At 41.7% G+C, this 23,158-nt stretch overlaps 1 protein-coding gene across 1 annotated transcript in view; it reads right to left on the minus strand.

The window, feature by feature from the left end:
* PAWR (pro-apoptotic WT1 regulator) overlaps positions 1-14,906 on the minus strand; it is a 74,191-nt gene extending 59,285 nt beyond the window's left edge. The window contains exon 1 of the mRNA XM_030460747.1: positions 14,308-14,906. Coding sequence (XP_030316607.1) covers positions 14,308-14,787 — 480 coding nt within the window. The 5' untranslated portion in view covers positions 14,788-14,906. The remainder of the gene's footprint in view (positions 1-14,307) is intronic.
* Positions 14,907-23,158: the final 8,252 nt, after the last annotated feature.

Here is a 23,158-nt window from a genome sequence, read left to right on the forward strand (position 1 = left end):
CCATTTTAGCATAGTTGGCTCCCCATGGCAGTACCAGTTCCTCCTCTAAACTCATTTCTTACATCCAGTCATCTATGGTGTTCATAACATGCCAGCTTACAGGTAGTTTGTACACGTGAAGATGGCCAGAAAAGTATGGTCCAAGCTAAATTCCAGATGTAAGGTATAAATATCCCTTATAAACATCCATGATGGTAACCTCTTTGTGGTGGTACACAAGCTCCCCTTATAACCAAAATTAGCTTTTCCTTCATCATTCAAACAAAACTGAATGACCAACAGGTGTTTTGAGTTTTGATCATCTAGAAGAACCCAATATGACATCTGAGTGCTGATGCTACTTTAAAGTGGAGAAACAGCAGTTTTTCCTATGAATGCAAGGCTTATTTCATTATTCTCCTGTAAGATACTGCTCCCACATTTCATCAGTCTTTGTCTACATTCATGTTGATGACTAAAAGCTACCTGCATTTGAAGAATGAAGTTGTCATGTTAAATATTCTAAATTTATTATTTAACTACTAATATCAGCAATATCTAAGCAGCACTTAGAAATAAATTAAAACCAATTTCCTTTATTTCTCAAGCTTTTCTTTAGACACAAATCCTAATGGTAAAAGATACAGTACCCCCCCCCTACAATACTGTGATATTTGGGGGGATTAATTCATTATTTATTAGTGCAGTTTCCTAATAAAGTGTTCAAGTGGAAGAACCATTCCTGCACAAAAGAGAATGAGTTCAGAAAGTTGGATAAAAGTAGATTATAATGGAAAAAAAAAACCAATTCAGAAATAGGGGGAAATATTCTACAGGTTGTACTTTCCTTTTGCTAATTAGTAACTTTTCACACTGACAAAATATTAGTCCAACAATAGATTCTGATTCATACAATCTATCCAAACTTCAACCAGAATCCTGCTATGTAAAGCCAATGACTGTGGTAAAACAATCAATGAGAAGGATTTTAGCTTTTGTTTCAGATTTAGATTACTACACTAAGTATTCATTACTTAAATGCTAGCAGTTCAATTTCTTAAATCCATGGGGGAATAAAGAGGTACATTTTAAATTGTTCGTTTTAAATACTGGTTCATATAAACACAACCAAGCTAATTTTCATGGTTTATGTTGGATTCACACACATTTATGTCTGTAACATGTTTTCCATTTCAGAACCTGTAATTAAAAAACACTGTATACACAACTAGACAGGAAAACTCTTTTCTTTCTCCCTTCTTACATTCAAATTCTGCTACTCTACTTTCTTTGCCATGAGCCCCATTCTGTTCCTCCAATATAAGTGTTGTCTGTCACATGCTCATTTAGGAAGTTATTTTTGAAAAATAAAGAAAAATCCATTTATTTAGTCATCTAGATTTAAAGCAGGAGCACTGGATACACCATGCAGTCAACATACAAAAAACAACAAAAGTAAATTAAGATAAAATATGTCAATGAATAACACATGAGAAAATCATATAGGAAACACCACCAAAAAAAAACCAAACAGTTTTCATTATGTTAGGTTATTGACTAAACAGTTCTGAAGTTCTTGCAGCAAAGGGAATTTAATCTGCTCTAATCTTATATTTCTTCATTTTATTTACTATGGTAAATAAAGTATAATGAGTAATGAAGGCAGTAACGAGCCAAAAACATGAGCTTGAGCTCATTCAGTAGCTTTTAGTTTGCCTGCTAATAAATCCTGTTACAATTACTTCCTTGGGTAAATAATCCATTCTATACCTCTGTTTATTAAGCTACTTATTATTTAACATGTTCATCAGTTCTCTATAAACAGTGCAACCTATAGCCCGAACTGAGAAGAAAATACATGAAACTGGCTCTTCTGAACTGTGTCTAAAGTTAGACAACATTCCTTATCATCTACATTTTTAATTATCAGAACATTTGTAATCTTTGGCAAAGTTCTGTAACATGTTAAGGGATACCTTCATCTTGAAGTTATCCTTCAGTTTAGCCTTTTTCGTTGTTCACTACAACTTCTGCTATTTTATTTATTTACTTATTTAAAGAACCCAAAGGAATACAAAGATTTTTTTTTCCAGGCATATTTTAAAGGGACAAAAATGCGGTTTCTGGTATAACCTTACCATTTCATCCTGCTAAAGTAGTACAAAACCCTATTATTTGTAATATTGAGGCTTTCAAACTAAGATCTATGACACACAAACCTCAGGCACACAAATTAGTGCAAAATCTGTGCTGATTTAAAAACACGGCTGCACTTACACAATGTGGTGGCAAGTGCACTACACACTCTTGGAAGTGGGAAGCAACACTGACACCCAGACAGAGGTCTGAGATGAGTGAACATCACTGAATCCCATTGTGCGTTTCTCAGTACTTCTAGAGTCAGGTTAGGTCAGCATGACTGATTAACCACACTCTCAGCAGTGCACCAGCACCATCACAGTGCCCCCAAATCAACCCATGTGGAACCTCAAAGCAGAACAACAACAATCCACACACCCTAACCTAATAAGCTGTAACAGCTTCTAAAAAACTGTAAGGATGTCTACAGTCATTATAATGGAACAGATAATTAACAGATAGCTTACAACACAGAGAATTCAGGCTTCAGATCTCAGTCTCCAGTCTCTCCAAGTCAGCTAGCAGTACGCGTTGAAAGCTTTAGAACATAAAAATATATTAACAACCTCCAAATAGTTCTAAATAAATAGAACTCCAACACACACACAGAATTACAAAGAATCAAAAAGGAAAGCTGAACGGTAGCTATGAATATTTCACAGGTGTGTAAATACATTAATATACCCAGTTCTAATTTCTTGGTTTGGTTCTCTTTCTTGAATCTTAGGAAAATGTAGCATGCAATGAGAAGTGGTTTCCAGTGTTGAGCTGCTTAGCAACACCTGCACTCAAATAGCCTTCAAGTAAGTTTGACAAAAACTGATCTGACATCTGATGAGACCGATTTTTTTAACTGAAAGGAAGACACAAATCCAGAAAATGGGATTATATCAAAGCACCCACTTATGTTTTAGTCTAAAAAAGACTGTCAGCTAATGGGATGCTCCTCAGTTTCTGCCTCAGGCTAAAAATTTCTTCCATTTTGCTACAAAGGTCAACTGCCTGAGGTGTCTTTATTTCATGCAAGATAATTATGATGCATATCATCTACAACAGGATAGAAGACAACTTTGAGCACTCACCGTACAGGGTTACTTAATTTTCAGCTTGTTTTACTTTTCACAAGGTAAACCTTTAGGGTTTCTATGTCTTTCTCGCCATAGGAATCCATTAAGAAGAATTAAGCTCTTTCACAAATCAAGAGTAGAGAAATAGGCTGAACACAAAATTCTTTCACAGATGTGTTAGGATCAACCAAACTAGCTATGCCATTATTCAGAAGTGTCTAAATGCAAGCCCCTAAATATCTGGTTGTCAAGTGTAAGTCCCCAGTTTATTTGTTAAGTATGCTCAAAATACCCAATATTTGTCACTGGAACACTTTATTGGAGTACTTAGCATGCCAAATATAGAATCATAGAATCATAGAACTGGATGGGTTGGAAGGGACCTCAGAGATCATCAAGTCCAACCCTTGATCCACTCCTGCTGCAGTTCCCAGCCCATGGCACTGAGTGCCACATCCAGTCTCTTTTTAAATATCTCCAGACACGGAGAATCCACTACTTCCCTGGGCAGCCCATTCCAATGTCTGATCACCCTCTCAGTAAAGAAATTCTTTCTTATCTCCAACCTAAACCTCCCCTGGTACAACTTGAGACCGTGCCCTCTTGTCTTGCTGAGAGTTGCCTGGGAAAAGAGACCAACCCCCCCCTGTCTACCCCCTCCTTTCAGGGAGTTGTAGAGAGCGATGAGGTCTCCCCTGAGCCTCCTCTTCTCCAGGCTGAACACCCCCAGCTCCCTCAGCCCTTCCTCACAGGACTTGTGCTGGATCCCTTCACAGCCTCCTTGCTTTTCTCTGGACCTGCTCCAGCACCTCAATCTCCTTCCTGAACTGAGGGGCCCAGAACTGGACATCAGACAGTGATAACTAGAACAGTAAGATTTTTTTTCTTCTGAAATGGTCAGTTCTGCACACAAATTGCAGGAGGGACATAAGGATATCTGGCATTTGCCAAATCACTTCCCCTCTTACTGCTGAAAAGTTTTCACTTGGGTAACGTAACAGTCAGATTAGCCCAATTGTAGACTCTAAATAAAATACTCTAAATAAAATATATGCTACTTATTTAAATATTCAGCAGCAGATTTCAAAATCTGAAAAAAACTGTCACATTTCTGAGTTTATTACAGTATTTAATAACTCTGTGAAAGAAATGTGATTTCTTTCACAAATCAGTGTTTTCATTAATGTAGTATCCTTATAGTCAGATTTCCAGCAACACTTTGCTATTGCTCACTGCAGAACAAACTTCCCAACACTCAGTTCTGTAATATCCTTCTGAATACAACTGCATGCTGTTTCTGTCCCATTTCTTCCTCCCCAAAGAAGAAACCTATATTTTGGTATATTTAAACATCATGAACAAAAGTCACAAATTGTAAACTAAAACTACAGTCCTCAAACATATCCTTTAATCTTTTCTCAGCATAACACAGATATTAATATAATTTATTTTTACATTAAAAATTTGTCATCAAATACTTACATGGAACACCTCAATTAAAGGACGAGCCCAAAAGACTGCTCTGCAAAATTTCTCTGTACATTCAGTTTTTACATCAATGAGCATGTCTCAGCATTCTATAGATTCTTGCAACTTCTGTCTAATTCAAACGAAAATGTCAAATAATATTTTGAAGCACAGTATTATACAAGAAAATGCATCTTTCATCTTGGAGCTAGTACACAAATTTAAAAAGCACTTTTTCACATAAAGATCTGAGAGCTCTTAGAGGAAGGAAAAAAAATGATAATGCTAAACATGGCAGTTGAGAAGTTGAGCAACCCATTTAGTACAGGTCTAGAACAGAATCTCCCAAAGTACCAAGCACTTCCAAGTTCCATTCCACCTCCAACATTCCAAAATACTCAGATCTTCACTCAGACATCACAGTAAACTTCCAATATAACTACATAAGAACTTACACGACTGTTTACATTAAAACCTGTAATAGTCCTGGGGAACTCCTCTCTTGACAAAGCATTGCTGAATTGACCAATAATAATTAATAATTCCTAGTACAACTTGTGAAAACCAGAAAGTGATTTTACAGAAGAAATTAAGATACTTCACACCATTGATTAGTGTGTTCATCGTACCTTGGAACAATTATTTAGATTAAATTAGTTCTAAGAGCTCTCATAGCAGATTAATAGTTGTTAGAGCTCTTTCTAAATGGCTAGCCACAGTGCATTACTTTTTTAAGAGTTCTTCTGAAGTTTGTAAAAAGGTCATCTTTCATAACCTCAAATATCTTGAATAATATATATTTAAGACTCAGGAAAAAACATATCAAGTTCCTGGAGAGAAAAAAAAAAAAAGGGGAGGGGGGATGGGGGGGGGGGTAAAGGGGGGAAAAACCAACCTGCAAATTACAGATTTCTCATTTCTATGTTTCTGTGATTTGCTGTAATTTAATTTAGCATTCAATATTAAAAATGTCTCTGTCCTCTGTCCATACAAAAAATATGTAGGTCATCTTAACTTCCTTTAGTACTGCCTGCTTAAAAGAGGAAGTAAACCAAAACAAAAACATAAATCATTAAGAAACCATTTTAAATCAATCACCCATTCAAGAATGAATATTGCATTTGTTTATTTTGTCACCACTTTAATCATTAGGAGCTGGCTTCTTATGGAGTCTTTATCTGAATACAATTTGTAAAAATGGGAACCTCAGTCTCTACACTTAACAATTTTTACATAGAAGCAAAAAAATTTTAACAGTGGGCAGCAAGGCTCAAGGAATTTTCACCTTTCTCTACCAAGAATAAAATATAGAAATGAAAAGATAAAAAGTACCAGAAAAACAAATATCAACATTTTTAAGCTCAAGCCAACTGTTTATCTGGTAAGGCCTGGATACATCTAGACAATAGAGCACACAGGTTTCTTATCTGAATTGCTAAACAAGAAAGACTGGCTTTTGGCAAGTAAAGAGGACATTACAGAAGAACAGATTTTATAAAATCACTTGTTTTGTACTGAACAACCACATGTGGTTAGTTCAGACAATGTTTTCACTCAAAGGTTTTTAATATGATATTTATTTCAAAAGTCTGTCCTTAATGCAAATGTTGTTAAACCAAAAGGAGCTGGTTGGTGAGGTCACTTGAATTGGCTGCTGAAGAACTCCTATGATGAGGATTCAAAACTCCTGATTCTAAGTGGTACAACTGTTAAAGCCTGCAACTTAAACATAACAGAAGAGCATACAAAAACTTTTAAACCTATCTGGATGAAAAACCTACTTCCAAAAGCAGAAGTCTTCAAGAGAACACGTTGTGGATGTGAATGAACCAACAGAAAAACCCCCATCTTGAGGCATGGCTCCACAGTAGCTTAAGCCAAGATCTACAATACATGAACCACAAAAATCTGAAAGTTCAAGTGCTTGCTCAGAGTGAGGAAAAGCACTGCAGCCCTCCCCCAGTAAAAAAAAGTATAATTAGTAAATAAATTAGTCCTGAGGGACAGCCACAGATTGATGGCTCTAAGTAAAAGACTTGCCAAACAAGAGCAAGACAACAGACCAGAGATCCCAGCAAATGAAACAAAATTAAATTACAAAATGCCTCTAAAAACATTATGATAGACTTCCTCTAGAGTAACCAGTGAACAGGATCGTGACGTGAGGCTAACACATAGCACATTGGGCTCTTTGGGGGAAAGAGGAGGAAATGACCATTAAGAAGTTGATTATTATATTGAAGGGTTCTTCAAAATGTGGACTTTGCTGCCTGATGATTTTTGTATGATAATAATTTAAACAAAGCGAAATCGAATGAGTACTTGGCAGATAAATTCATTTTAATTTCTACTTATTTAGCAACCATCATCTGATGCTGCGAGTCTTCAAGATTAACACTGCCAAGAGGCTTGAAAACTAATTCACAGGAAATACCTGATAAGATCTGAACATTCTTTTTTCCTTACTATGAGTCTGTTTATGGCCACTGTAGGAGCAGGACACCAAACTAGGTGGCTCCTTAGTGAAGCTCATTATAATCAATCTTATTTTCCTACAGTGTTCTGAGAGGAAATACTAAGCTAAAGCTTTTACAAAGCAATTAAATGTATCTTATGTGCATATGGTGGGAAGAGACTGGACCAGGTGACCACAGGTTTCAGTTGAAATCCTATGTTCCTACAAACACTAAACTGGAAAATAATGCATCAAATATGCACCAGCAACCACAGCAGACACGTAGGACATGCACAGGTTCCTATGACTCATGAAAAGAATCAGCAATGTCAGGAAGTGCTGGAAGAAGGAACAGCGAAAGAAGGGAAATCCCAGTTGCTGCCTGCTTAGCTTCTGCCTACCACTCTGTTTTCTGGTCAGTGGTGTATTTGGCTTAGATACCATATATAGAGAGATGAAAAGCTGTTTTTCCACAACACTTTTTTCACATCTGAGTGATGTTAACTGATGTGGCCAGTTATCCTGCCACTCTGCCTCAAATGTCATCGTAGCACCTCTTTATTTCTGTTGAGTAAAGCAGACACCGGCTGCTGTTCTGAAAAAAACCCAAAAAAACCCAAAAAAAAAACCCACCCCAAAAGCAACTTTTTTTCCAGTTTTGGAGTTGACACTGTTATTTTGTTTCTCTGAGGGGTTTTTGTTTGCTTGGTATGTTTTAGTTTGTTTTTTAAAGCTTATGTTCATCCAGTATTATATTTTCAGATTAGGCACCAAACTTGGCTACATCAAAGATGATGTGATTATTAGATGCTAAGACTACATGGTAGAGTCAAACATGACATTTGTAATGCTTCCTTGGAACTGATTTAAGTGGAAACAGAGTTGGACACTGAAGCTGCTGTCATCTCAAGAAATTCTTTGGCAGCACAATAAAAATTGCCAAAAGAAGATGGTAATACATCATTTGGAAATATCTTCATGATCTGCCTTCCCTTGCAGGTGTAAAAACTCTCCCCTTTTTTTTTTTTTTTTTTTTTTTTTTGTGACAGACACAACCCATTGCTATCAAATACCATAACACTTCAGGGGCATCCTACTGATGCAGCACCTGAGGTACCACCCAGCAATGAACAGTGATGACAAAAAGGACACCTGGGGCTCCTGGACACCCCTTCTTGCCCCAGGGATCTTCTTCTCTACCCAGTTCCTTCAGGGCTAGCAGGAAAACCATCCCTGTCCAGGGGGTGACAACTGTCCTGCCCAAATTCCTCTTAGCACAAGCAAGCCTGGAGTAAAAGACCTAAATTCTCTATCCAGTCCTTCCTAGCAACAGGCAAGCAGACCAAATACAGTTAAATCCTGAAATAAACCATCATGATTTTATGTTAACTTCCTGTGATTTGGGGAATCACGGGAAACAGTCATCCACATATAGTCTTCCAGTGGAAGTCTTGAAACACAAAAGTTGGAATAGGTATTACCCAGAGGCTTAGTCAAAACTAGAATTGACAAAGGCATTGACAGCAGAACAGACTGGATGTGAACAATCTCAATACAATCCTTTTATCAGAATCCAAAAAGGCTTGTGTTGCTTCTTTCATCTTGCCACACCTGATGGAACTATAAATAGAACCGTAACAACATCACAGAATCACAGAATGGGACACTGCCTACTAGACCAGGTTGCTCAAAGACCCATCCAACCTGGCCTTGAACACTTCCAGGGACAGGACAAGTATCTTCCTGGGCAACCTGTTCCCCACCACCCTTAAAATGGAGAGTTTCTTCCAAGTATGTAATCTAAATCTGCTGTCTTTCAATTTACTGAAAGGGCACTCTAAGATCTCCTCACAGCCTTCTCTTCTTCTGGCTGAAAAACCCAAACTGTTTCAGACTGTCTTCATAGGAGAGGTGCTCCAGCCCTCTGATCACATTCATGGCCCACCCCTGGACTTGAACCAAACATTATGTCCATCTCCTTCTTCCCTTGGGGGCTCTAAAACTGGACACAGTGCTGCAGGTAAGGTCCCACAAGAGCAAAGGAGGAGAACCACCTCCCTCAACCTACTGGTCTCACTTCTTTTGATGCAGCCCAGGATACAGTTGGCTTTCTAAGTTGCAAATGAACTTTGCTGATCTTTCCATCAACTAGATTAATGTGTCCACTAGAAAAGACAAGCATGAGAACGGTCTAACATATAACAAAAGGTCACCTATCTCAAATAAACATCTTTCAGACCTCCATAATACTGGTACCTCTGCATGGATAGTCAGGGTATCAGTGATCAGAAATCAGTGGGGTTTTTCCCAGTACTTTGAACAAACACTTAGTGAGGCTTTCCCCTCTTCAAAACAAAAAATATGCAAAAAAGAAGCAAGTTGTTTTACAAGAAAATGCCCAGAGATGTTACTATAATGCGAAGACACTATCACATTAATAGGCTAGAACTGCTCTTTTGTTAAACTCAATAGTTATATAGTAAATCATTAACAAAGATACTGCTGAAGGCAAACTTCTGATCAAAACAGTTCATCCACTAACACAGGATTCCACTCCCCTCTAGTTTCCAGACATTCAGAGATGGATTTCAATTCCTTTACAAATATGCCCAGTCATTGCTATGCTTGACACATTTGGCATTTAAATTTTCCACAATTTTTTTCCATCTGGAACACAGCAACTTTCTGTCAATCTACACAACTTAGGACAACCAACGAGTCAAGTAGCAGGAACCCTATTTCCGCACAGAAAGAGCTCACTGCTCTCCACTTCCTTACAACACTGCCATTTGGTATGACTGCATGTGCCTTGTAAAAAGGCAGGCAGACTCTCAGCAGCATGCCAACAGTATGGTTTTAAGATACCATATCCTAGTTGCTGCTAAGAAGACAGAAGATGAACACAGGCTGGCTGAACATCCCATGCAGATTCCATATTTGAATCCCTTATACCTTTTGCTTTACATTTTACACAAATGGGTCAGGAGACTGTTGTGCCTCGAATCTGGCAGCTTCACATATTAAATACACAGATCAGAGTTCTCTACACCTTTTAAAATAATTTATCACCCTGTTATTAACAGAAGAGCAGTTCTGAATTAGATAACTTCCATCTGGTTAGGTGAAAATGTAAGCTTTGTCTATAGGAACATTAAATAACACCCAGCTATTTAACTGTCCTTCCTAGATAGACTATAATTTTTATTATATATACAGCTCTTTTAAAAAGGTAACCACAAAAATAGTTGTTATTCTCCTGATTGAGGTTCAGAGAAAGAACTTACCCACACAGCCATGGCAGAACCCTCCAGGGTAAACAGTTACAAAGGTTAAGCTGCACTTTTACCAGTATAGCTTGTTTTGCTTGGAGCAGGACAGAAGAATTACAATAACAATACAACACATCATTCTCATCCTATATGTGTGCCCCCATAAAGTGAGGGGATAATGTAGCATAATGGGAACTCCATGTTTTTCTTGGATAGATACCAGGACAACTGTGAATGACAAAAAGCTTACAAGAAAACAGCTGTATCAAGTGAATACCTACAAATTGAGAAACACTTCCTAATGTAGCCATAAATGGTTAAGAAGATTAATATGTAAAAAATGGAACTTAGTAATGATAATTCCATACAATTTAGTTACCATTCAAAACACGAAGAACTGTTACAAGGCAACAAAAGCCAAATCCCGCTGAAATAGTTCAACAAGCTATCAAGAAATTACTTTTCAACCACTGAAAATGAAAAAAGCTGTTAAGTATTTCAAAAGCCATTTTCAAAAGTCACCACTACACAGATAAGCATCGTTGCTGAGAAGATAAAAAACAGCCTTTAATTCTATCACAATGGGCCCTAAAGCATCACTACCTGTTTTCACAACTTTCCCTATGGTTTTAAGTCCTCTACTGACTTCAACACTTGATGTAATAAATTTAAGACCTACTGCCTTCCTACTGAACAGAAATTAATCATTAATTAATAAGAATGTGCTAATATTTTTCATGCCTATTTCAAGCTAACAAAGACAACACAAATTTTTATTTCCCTTATTCCACCACCTCTTACATTGTTAAATTCTTCAGGTGCATTGCAACTGAAATTGGATCCTATTCCTTTGAGGTAAAAAACTGGTTTTGTCTCTGTTTGGGGCACAGAAGCTTCTAGGCAATATACATCTCCTGTGACGGCATTGTGTCAACAGTTACCCATTTTAATTGCAGAACACAAGAATTTCCTGTTATCATTGTCCACCATGGTGGCATGCTGATCATAAAAAGAAGATATATACCATAAAATGGCAACTCTATTCTAAAGAAAGACTATTTTCTTCAAAAATAAGACAATGAAACACTTGATAAAGCTCTAAAAGAACATCTCCCCAAAAATAATTTCAGAATGTACACCATGCAGAGTACATTCTGAGTGCCAAGTAGTTAAATTCAGTGGTAATACTCCCACAATCCAATGTATAGCATGGTAAAATTACACCTAGCATCTACTGGGAAAGACAGCTAGAAACTTTTCCAGTTCTGGGCCCCTCAGTTCAGTAAGGAGATTGAGGTGCTGGAGCAGGTCCAGAGAAGAGCAAGGAGGCTGTGAAGGGATCCAGCACAAATCCTGTGAGGAAGGGCTGAGGGAGCTGGGGGTGTTGAGGCTGGAGAAGAGGAGGCTCAGGGGAGACCTCATCGCTCTCTACAACTCCCTGAAAGGAGGGGATAGCCAGGGGGGATTGGGCTCTTCTCCCAGGCAACTCCCAGTAAGACAAGAGGGCATGGACTTAAACTCTGCCAGGGGAGGTTTAGGTTGGACATTAGGAAGAAATTCTTTACAGAGAGGGTGATCAAGCACTGGAATGGGCTGCCCAGGGAGGTGGTGGATTCTCCATCCCTGGAGGTTTTTAAGAAGAGACTGGATGTGGCACTCAGTGCCATGGTCTGGGAACTGCAGCGGGAGTGGATCAAGGGTTGGACTTGATGACCTCAGAGGTCCTTTCCTACCTGAATGATTCTAAGTCTATGATTCCATAAAACTGCAATGTTGTAGATTTTGAACTTCATTTCTCCACCAACTCATCATCTACATTGCAGCCTTCTTTTGTCTGAGAACTCCAAATGAATATATGCAATCAGTGCTTTAACACATGAATAAATAGATATATGAAACACAAATACAAGCAAATACCCTGCAAAACACTAGTAAGTAGATTACTTAATTTACTCAGATTTGATGCTGGACAGTTTCTGAAGCTGTCCACCATCAAGAACGCTCTAGTGTTCCCTATATAAAGAATTCTCAGGAATGCATGTGGTAATGATTAAAGAAATTTAGGAAACATGAAATAATGAAATGAGATAGATCTGATTAAGTGCAGGCAGAAATTCAACACTTACTACTAGCAACTTTCCCAATAATACCTTCTACAACATTTATTAAAATTTGCCTCCAATAATATGATGGAATGTTTAATTGCTTGCTGAAGGAGTAATCAATACAAAGATACAAGAAGGTTCCAAGAAGTGCCAAAATGCAGTGACAGGAAACGTAGTTACCAGGTTCTCCAAAATACCAGAACAGGCAAGAAATTGCCTCTCAGTGCCTAAACATGTTAAACTTCATTTAAAAATTGCCCTTAACAATGCAGTAGCAAACTCATAAATAGGACTGGCTGCTAAGCAAGCAATGTGTATTCCTGGAAAGCAAAGCATATTCTGAGCAGTACTTAAACAAAACAAACAAACAAAAACCACAACCACCACCAATCCCAGAAGACTTCCAAATCACACCCAAAACACCACCACAGAAACACTAGTTCAAAGAACTAGGACGCCAGTCTCAAAGAGCTAAAAGAAACCCACTTCCCAAAACCAACTAAACAAAAAAGGGCAATGACTAGGTGTGGGGTAACACAGCAGAGGCCCCTAAAACATGGTGCAGTACAATGCTTCCTGCAACATGTAAAACTATTATTAACTGGTCCAGGACCAATTTACTTAGGGAGATAAAGGTACAGCATTTTACAAGTTCGTATAGAAGCAGGACAGGTATTTAGGGGGCTTTGTATAAAACCAACAAATCAGCCTAGGAAGCTTGCAGGCTCTGAAACCAGATAATTAAAGACCTCGCTTGTATTCTCACTTTCCAAAGTAGGAATATTGAAGACTTGTGCCAAAACACTTCCTCTCAAACTAAAGACTATGCAAATAATTAGTCTCAAAAAGCAAATATAAAGAATTCTACTGTTCCTAAAACTCATTCCCCACCTTCTTGTACCTTCTGGGATGGAAGCATCTCCTGTGAAAGTGCCCAGGATGTCACAAAAAAATAGATGAGTGGCTTTAGGCAAGGAAGACATGATTTCATCTTCTCTTGCTGTTTAAGAAACAAAGATCCTACTTTCTAGAGTCCTTTTAATAATCATATGATGTTAACCAAAAGAATTACTACAAGTTTTTTCTACAGGAATGGTGGTCATCGTTATTAGTGCAAAATTCTAGACTAAAATCCATCTTTGTGCTAAGCTTCCTGTGGTCTTTCTTATTAACTGCAAAAAAGCTAAAAACCTAGTTATTATTCTTCTGAATTCCACTAGGAGCATTACAAATCAATGCCAGACTTTTATACTAGTAGCAAACCACACAGGACAGTGGTGTTGGCTGATAAAAATATCTGCCTTCAAAAAAATGCTCTTTAAACCACTACATTTTTTCCAGTAAAAGAAATTCTTTTGGGTTCCAAACTGAATAATATTTACACCTAAACATCTCTTCAGAGGTGATAAATCAGTTTTCTTTCGTTACAGTTGTTTTTGACCATATTTTAACAGGCATGTGGGATCTTCCAAAAGCCCAAGAATTTAACCTCTGCCTGCAAGAAGACATTAAAAAAAAAAACAGTCACAGGTCGTGACATGCCTGATTTATTTAGAATAATCGGATGCCGCACTGCCAAGACCGCAGCACACCTTACCGACCGCGGCCAGGCCCTCATCCTTTTCCATGCGGTGTTGGGAATAAAGCTTCACCGCCACAGCCAGCCCACGCGGGAACTCGGGGCAGGGAGGCGTGGGGCTCCTCGGGGAGCAGCACCGGGACTCAAAGCCGCCCCTCCCACCCACACCGGGCGCTCCACGGCCCCCTCCCCGCTCCCGATGCTCAGGTGCGGCGGCGGCCGCCCCCCCGCCCCGCAGGCTCCTCACCTCGGCGGCCGGGATGTTCACCACACCTGTCGACCTCCTTTTCTCCCTCAGTTTCCTCTTCTCGATCTGCCCCTTCCCCTTCCTGGCGCTGGGGCCGGAACTCTTTCCCTTGGCGGTCAGCTTCTCCTCGCCCTCGGGGGAGCCCGGAGGGGGCTTGGCGGCAGGCTCTGACCCCCGGCCGCCGGCGAGGACCGGCGGCGACTCCTTGGCGGGAGCGGCCCGGCCCACGGCGGCGCTGTGGACTGCCCCGCCGGCTGGGGGAGCCGCTCGGTCGGAAGGGGCGGCCGGGCCCCCCGGGGTCAGGTTGTTGTTGTTCAGCTCGGCGGAGGAGGCACCCCCTGCCGGCCTGGCCTCCACCCCGGCGGTCGCTCCCAGGGTCGGCGGCGCCTGCTTCGCCCTCATCTTCTCCCGCTTGGCTTTCCACTCCTCCAAAAAGTCCGTAGTGCTGCCCCCGGCGCTGCGGTAGCCGCCGGTCGCCATGTTCCCGGCGGGCTGGACAGCGAGAGCGCACCACAGCCACCACCACCAGGACCTCTGCCGCCGCTCGCCCTGAGGCGGCTCTGCTGCCGCCCGGAGAGGAGAGGTCCCGGCGGGGCGGGCGGGAGAGACGGGGGCGGGGAGACAGATTCGGAGAAGCACAAAAACCCTGGAGAGAAACAAAAGGGGAGACGTGAAGTGTCCCGCGGTGCTGCCTGTCCTTGTCCCACCACCCCGCTAAGTCCCCAGGAAGCCCCCTGGACTCCTGGGACGAGTCTTCCATCACCGCCGTCCTTACACGCCGGGCTCCCGCGGCTGGGACCGCGCAGTCCGGTCCCGGCGCAGGACTCGCCGGGGCTCCCCTCACCCCTCAACGCGGGGCCGCCCGGAGGTGCCGCTTCCCCTCCTCGCCGCAGCCCCCTGCACCCTTCACCCCGACGCGGCTGCCACCGCGACCGCGCTGCGCCGTCCCTTGCCCCCGAGGCCGCGGCGTCAGCCATCCCCCCGACGCCCGCTTGCCTGTCGAAGGACCGTGTTCCCGCGCAGGGCGGGGCGGAGGCGGCCGTCGCTTACCTCCCGCCAGCGGGTCCGCGGCTGAGACGCTCCCCAGCGCCGGCGGCACCAGGTGAGCGGTACCGCCTCCCGCCGTCCCGGAAGAAGCGGCACGGCCCCGAGGCTTCCCGAGTTCCCCTCCACTCCCTCCCCTTTCCCCATCGCGGCGCGAACAGAGCCGAAGCCAGGGCGGAGACTGCCGAGATGGACTCAACAATGGGGTGAGGGCGGAGAGGCCCCGCCCGGCCCGGTGCGCTGCGACCTGACCGCGACGGGTCCGGGGCCGCCGAGCAGTCCTGCCGCTCCTCCACCTGCCCCGGGCAGCGCCGGCGCCGCAGGGGACGCGGACCCCGGTGCTCTCGACGAGGGGGAGGGAGCGTAAGGAGCGGAGCGGGTCGAGTCGGGGCCAACCACTGCCCGACCGCCTCATGAGGGCCCCGCTTCACCGTCAGCCTTACCGGGCGGCGGGCGGGGGCTGCCAGAGCCCAGCCACGGGGGGCTGGAGGAAACGGTCCGGTGTCACCCCACGGCCCCACCACGGCCCGCGGGGAGCTCAGCCGAGCCTGCCCCGCACCTGCCTGGGTAGCTGGGAGGGCACCGCACCGCGCCCGAGGGGTAGGTGCCAGGGGTCGGCCCCGGGGCGGTGCGGTTCCCCGGCACCTGTCACCGGCGGCAAGGCGGGAAGCGGTGAGGAGAGCCCGGACGGGTCAGCCCTGAGCTTTCGGCTGTCGCTAGGGATCCCCAGCGGATCAAAGGCTGAACAAAAAGTTGACTTGTTAACAAAAGTTTTTACGAAGTGCTCTCCTGAAAAGAACACAAAACTTTCTTACCTGCACTCCTACCTATAGAGTTTTTAAGTTAAAAAACCGACTTTATTGTATTTTTAGGAAGCACAATTTAGAGAAAGGGTCCTTCACGTGAATTCTTGTGTTTCTCATTCTGTCATTTTTTCCCCTTTTACACTCCTTTTCTTAAGTGAATCAACTGACATAACAGCACTTGGTCCCTCACTATTACACTCCATGAGCAGCTGGCCAAAAATGGGTAAAAAGAATCAGGTTGGAAAGTTGTTACTTACAGTATGTTTTGTATATGGAGAAATTAAGTGCTGTTTTTTAGTTCTTAAGATACCCTCAGCTCTCTGCTACCCCAGGTGTCCCCAGCTGCTGCCTGAGCCCCTCTCTCTGTGGGAGACCTGAGCTGCCAGCAAGGCTTAGATGTGCTCACCCCACGGAGCATCTTATCTGCCCACTTTCCATATGTGTTCCTGTTGCCAGGCTTCAGCTGCATCTACCAGTGCTGATGGGTTTGTTGTTTTGGTTTTGTTTTCCTTAATCTTCTATTAAAAAAACCCAAAAACACAAAAACACAAAAAAAAACATCGTGGGTTTTTTATTAGTGCCAAAAAGGCTTTGTGTCCTTATGGTCTGTTATACATTAACAGAAGTTATGTTGTGGTGAGTGAGGCTGGGTTTAAGTGCCCAATACAAAAATGCTGACTGTCAGATGTTTGCATGTCAATAAGGTCTGTGCTGGAGAACTTTCAGGGATAAAGTCCCAAATAGTTTAAGTATCACACTGTGTGTTTTCTCTGCCACAACAGAGATAATAGCTTGAAAACATTTTAAGAACAGGCCTTTACTCTTTTCTTACTAAAGAAATCTTCAGGATATTCCTAAGACTTAGAACCACAATTCATTTTATTAGCTATGTTTTAAGCTGGCATAACGACAAGGGTCCCTAAGCCTTAAGATATTATTTTTTATATATTCATTATTATGGAATGAGACTCTCCCCTAGAGGTAAAATTACCACCAGGATTGGGTAGAATGATCTTGATCTCCTTTGCCAGGCAAAACCCAAGCATCTAATTTTTCAGTTTAGAATAAAACCTGTCATTTACTCTTAAAATCTTGAGGAAATGAAGTGCCTTTTGGGGCTGAGCCCCAAAACAGCTGGTTTTTTGTAAATGCCTGCAAGCTGTTAAAGATTTTTGTAATTACTTCTTGAGATTCAACAAAATTATCCAACTTTATTAAGGTTCTGTGTACAACTTTATCCAAGCCATAACCTTCTCTGAAGTGGCAGTTTCTAAGGGCTGGAAAATAGTGAACATAATAACATATTGGCTGAGGAAATTCAGGACAACAACCAAATTCCTGCCTGATGTCTGTTTGCTCGTTACCATTAGGCTCTAAGCTTGGCAAACATTTGTTGGACCCACTGATGCTGGTGTTCTCCCACTAGAAACATTCCCTCTCCCTCACACTCTTCAGCATCTCTGGAAGCTCTCCCCAGAAATCTCTATTTGCCTGCCTATCTTCTCCAACATGCACACTGTTCCTTCTGCTCCACACTTCACTTTACCTCTGCCTGTCTTTTCCAAACATAAACTTTTTAAGCCACATTCTTCTTCTACCTGCTTTATCACTCTTGCTTTATAAAACTCTATTTATTCAGCTCGTTTTGGTGCTGTCCCATTAAATCTCTCCTCTCTGCTGCTTTAAATCTTGCCTGCTGGATAATCCTGAGACCCATGGCTGTGTCCTCACTAGCTTATCTACCTCCTAATTTTTGCACTATCCTTCCATAAATGCAGTTGCTTAAAATGACTATGATTCTGTGAAATCTTACTGCCATCTTTTTGTAGAAATTCCTCTTTCTCTTTTTATCCATCAGGTTTCGTAAACCTCCCTTTAAACCTTTCACATTAAATCTCTTAAGTCACATCCCTCTAAACTTCCTGTATAACTCCCACCTATGCTCTGTGCAACACTTTGATTGCCAAATCTCCCTCTAAAAACAAAATAATCCTCAAACATTGCTCTATTGTTCCTTTTGATTCTTCCTTCCAAGCCAATACTGTGCTGTCCTACAGCAATACTTGCTCTTCTCTCTTCAGTCACTCAGGCTGCCTTAGACCACATACCTAGGATTAGACACAACAAAACAGAAGATGTAGTATCTGTCAGAAACCACTAAAAAAAAAGGTAACAACTTGGGTGGTACTCCATAGTCTTAGAGCAGAGTAATTTAATTAATTCCTGGAAGAAAAGGAAATAAAAATCCATGATGATAGACTAAGCCTCTCAAATTTAGTTAGGATGCACAGCTCAGCAGTAGCAGAAAGTGACATTAAACTAATGTGGCTAAACTACTATCACTTGCAATTTAAGATTAATTAAATTCTTCTCTTTTTTTCCCTGTCACTGGAGCTTAGCGTGACAATGGTGACCTTATGGCAAGGTTTTCTTCTGTAAGATCTTAACAATTAATTATGTTGTAGTCACTGTCGTCAGTGCTTTAACTAGATTACTTTGTTATTACTTGTGCCTGGAAACTCCTACAGATCTGGCAGTCCCATTTTTACTGAAATATCAGTTTTATCATATTTGCTGTGCTACTAAATTGGATACTTAAAACTTCTTTTCAAGTCCTGTGGCCTAGTTTGAAATCTGGCATATCAATACATCAGATCTTTGCAAAATACCTGGATTTATCAAGAAGTATTAGCGTTCAATTCAAGAGTCTGTTTTCTGTATGTGTTTTACCATTCTTGACCTCTGCTATCATTTGACCAAAAATAACTTGTGGTTTCTTTGAACTAATTTGGTTTGGCAGACAAACTAATATTTCTTTCTTGCAGGAAAGTTAATTCACGTAGCTGGTGGAGGAGTGCAGTATGAAAAGAAAAAAATAACAAACAGAAAGGAGTTTGCTTGTTTTGAAGTATTTAATCTTACAGTATGAGAAATCGGTGTGGAGATCGTCCTCTTTCTCCAGCTGGCAGTTGTTGGGTAAGAATGACAGTGGGGGTAGGAATGGATTCAGTGTCTGTGCAGATGACTTCTAAGGTATGATGAGAATGTTTTCTGCCACAATTCACTGTCTCACTCTGTAAGGTGATCTGTGGCTGCTTCTCATGTTCTGCACCAAGCAGGTATTCTCTAGGGCCAGAACAGTGAAGGGGGTGAGTACACAACAGAGCAACCTGTTGAGGAGCAGGGATGAAAAACAGACATGGAGTCGACATTTTACACAGTGAGGTGGAAGGAGTTAGAGAAAAAAACAGTGCTGACAAGTTTAGAGTGCTTGGGAGAGAAGGGTAGAAAGGGTGGATGCTTTAAGGCAGGCTATAAATCCCCTTAAGGACCAGTTTTCATGGAAGCAAATCCCCTGATGGCAAATCAGTAGGACCAGGATATGATCAGCACGCAAAAGAAGCACTTGGAGGAAACAGTTTGTCCAATATGGCCCTTGTTTTTGTGATCACTGTGAAAGAACCAAGGGAGCATCTCACAGCAGAGCTCTTCAATATGGAGGATGCATTAAAATCAAAGTATTGGAAAAAACAGAACAAATTGAGAAAGTAAAAAATAACAAATTGCCAAACTGAGTGGCCGTGGTAAAGTAGCAGATGGAATTGAGTATAGATAAAAGTAAAGTGACTTATGTTGAGGAACACTTTCTAAGGAACATAAAAATAATTCAGCAGTGCTGAGTCAGTCTAAATGCTAAAAATGCTCCTGCAGAGTGTTCTTGCTGCCTCTCAGTAAGGATCCCAGGGAATGTAGTGCAGAGAATTGGATTTGTTCTTATGCTAGCTCATCATTCCAGCCTCCACATTTTGGGAACGAACTGCCTTCAGACAGAAGTGCCTCTGGTACCTTTGTGTTACTCCTCAAGATAGAGAGAGAGCGCTCATGGAGTGTCCCAGGCATAAAGTAGCTTTGGGTGTTTTCTGTGGCATCTCGTTGTGCCACGTTCTTCTTGACTTCTGAGTTTTCAGGGATACCCTCCATGAGCAGCTGGGCTGCCACCATCTTAATGAGAGGGGGAGCCACCAGGTTATCAAGCTATTGTGGCCTCCAAGATAGTTTTTATCACCTTGGTAATGAAGAGCTGACTGTACCTACCCATAAAAGAAACAATATCATAGCTTTAAGTTACCCTGAAGATACCCTGGAGTTAAGTGAATAGCACTAGCTTTGTGATTTTTTTCATATTTATGGCAGGTTTTGAGCATCTACAAAGCCTGTTCTTTCTTACAGAGAGCAAACTGGCCATACTCACCTCAGTACAGGTAACTGACATCACAGGTTAAAACACTGTGAGACACATTTCAGTCCACACCAAAACAATTTGGCTCCTGTCTTTCTGTATCTCTAAACTTATGTAAACATGCAAATGAATAATTAGAAACAAAAAACAGTGGTTACTGGCTCACTGTCTGTCAGTCTGTTTCTTGTTGATACGGGTTCCAATTCATAATCCTTGAGGGATTAATTTTTTAAATTTTTCTGTTTTAAAAAAATTAACAGCCCCCTAGTCCTTTAGAATTAATTTGATTTTTTTAAAGACCAATGTGAAGTCAGTCAAAATCAATTAGACCTCTTGATTCTTACTGTGTACTTCCTCATTAAACTACTGTAACTCTATCCTTCTGATCTAACCTCTTGCAGGTGATGAGCTGCGTGCAGTGGACACAAAACTATGTCCCAAAAGAATCATAGTAAGGGCTGATGAATCTCCTCAGAGAGCTGACTAAGAAACTTGGCCTTCACTGAAATGCAGTAGGTGATGCATGCAGAATTTAATGTGATGGCTTTTTACAGTGCTTTGTTTGAGCTATTCATTCATTTGGCTATTATTTTTCTCCAGCACCACGGTATTTCTAGGGCCTGTAGTGTTTCATACGATGGACCATAGCAAACTTGCCTTGTAAAAGGAATCAGGCAGATATTTCAAGAATTTTGTACTAGTTATTAGTAGCAATCATCTGGAAGTGTCCAAAACAAACACAAACAGCAATCAATCAATGGCACTGACGTTACCAGTTGAGTGTAAGCAGAGGAGGGGGAAGCACTTGAGAGAGTTCAGAGTCAATGTGTCTGAAACCCAACAAAGGGAGACGTGTAGCTTAAAGAGCATACAAAATAAAATGTTCTTCCTACTGTTAAATTTGTGTTGATATAAAATATCATGAGACTTATTTCAATCATACATAGCTGTGCTGTAAACATCTAGGAGGAAAGCTTAGGACTGAATTTTCGTGTGAACTGGAACAAAATCTATGTGCCTAGATTGTAGCAGTGTTATATAAACAAATACGGACAATACTTTAAAACTATTTTTGTGTTTGGCTTATAATATATATTATTTGTTGTTTCAAGATGAAAACTCCCAGGGTATATAAGAGTACAAGCTTTAAATACATATTAAAGAGATGTTCTAAGTTAAAAAGTTTCTTGAAAGGGGACAAACTATGCTTTGTCTTTTACATACAAGCAAATCCACAGCCAGTACTCAGTTTATACTATTTATTCACAAAATTAGCATTAGGACCCAACAGACCTTGCCTTCTGTATTTGCTTTATTGCTGGACACTCAAAAAGAGATATAAAGGGACTAATTAAGAAATAGTGAATGGCTGTTTGCCTGAAAACCCCTTGATGGGTTGAAAACAAGTGTAAGACCTTTCTCTGTTTTCACTTTGAAACTGTTCAGGGAGAAGGAGAAAAAACAGGAAAAGAGAGCTAATGAAAATAGTGCTGATTCCTGATAGGGGGAATAGCTGGATTAAGTGGGAATAGGTGATTTCCAGAGTTGTGTTAGGTTGTGGCAAACCCATTCCCTTGGATCAGAGAGAAGCAAGAGCTGGTGGGAACCAAATGGCTAAGTAGAAATATTCCTACTGAGTAAAGATTAGATTATCAGAGAAAAAAAAATAAAAATCAGGGGTCAGATAAAGATCAGTGGGGTCTTTGAAACCATTAGGGATGTGTCCTGAGGAGCTCGGGGTGGGGCAGTGTGAGGAAAAGGGGAGCAGGGAGGTGAGGGGGAAGAGCATGTGGAGTGTTGAGGGTGCTGGAGAGAGGAGTTGTGGATGGCAGAGAAGTCAATAGAAGATAAAGCTGTGCAGCAATTAACTTGGGAAGAAATGAGGAGTGACTAGGCCAGAAGGGGAAGCGGAACAGGACAGAGAAGCAGCAAATGACTAGAAAATGGAAGAAATAGGCAGAAGGGTGGGAGGTGCTGTAATGGGGCAGAAGTAGGCAGCAAGCACCAGGACTGCTCGAGCAGTGCTGGGAACTAAATGTCTAAGGAGGGTCTTGGTGACCTGGCTGGCACACAGGAGTGAGGGAGAAGAGTGGGATGAGCAGAAGACAGAAGAGAGCCTGTTCTCTCCAGCAGCTGTGGCATGTCAGTAAGCTTGTAGTGACTTGTTAGGAAAATATGAAGGGAGTTCTTACACTCAAGTGTCTGCATGTAGCAATTCTGAGTGCCACTCCCCAGGCACAGGGAAGTTCAGAAAGTGCTTAAGATCCCAGGGGAAGTGGCTTCTGGGTTCTTTTGTTTATTGTGGCTGTCATCCCGCACTGGGCCTCAAAGCCCTCACTTGCACAGAAAGTCATAATGGATGGCAGACTGGAAACAAGGGCAGAACTCTATCTATGCAGAGCTCAGGAGAAAAGACTGAGGAGACTGGAGGAGGACGTGAGTGCCCATGGTGTGCTGCACATGCTTGCAGCACAATGAACAGGGAACAGAGATTGAAGTGGGCTGAGGGAGGACTGCAAGAACCTCAGGGTGTGAGGAGTGCTCTGGCTGCAGGGCGAAGCAACACACTTAGAGGCGATCATACCAAAAGGGGTGTAAGCAAGAAGGAGTTAACTAGTGTTGTGGCTTTTCAGCCGAGGTCAGTGCTGCTACGAACTGCTGGTGTGACAACCTCTGATATGGAGGTTTTTTTTTTTATTTTATTTTTGCTTTCCTCTCTCGTCTGTAGCAGGGCTGTCCTGGGTGAGCATCCACTGTTCTG

This window comes from Calypte anna, chromosome 1 (genome assembly GCF_003957555.1).
Source record: "Calypte anna isolate BGI_N300 chromosome 1, bCalAnn1_v1.p, whole genome shotgun sequence".
In the NCBI taxonomy this organism is placed as follows: Eukaryota; Metazoa; Chordata; class Aves; order Apodiformes; family Trochilidae; genus Calypte; species Calypte anna.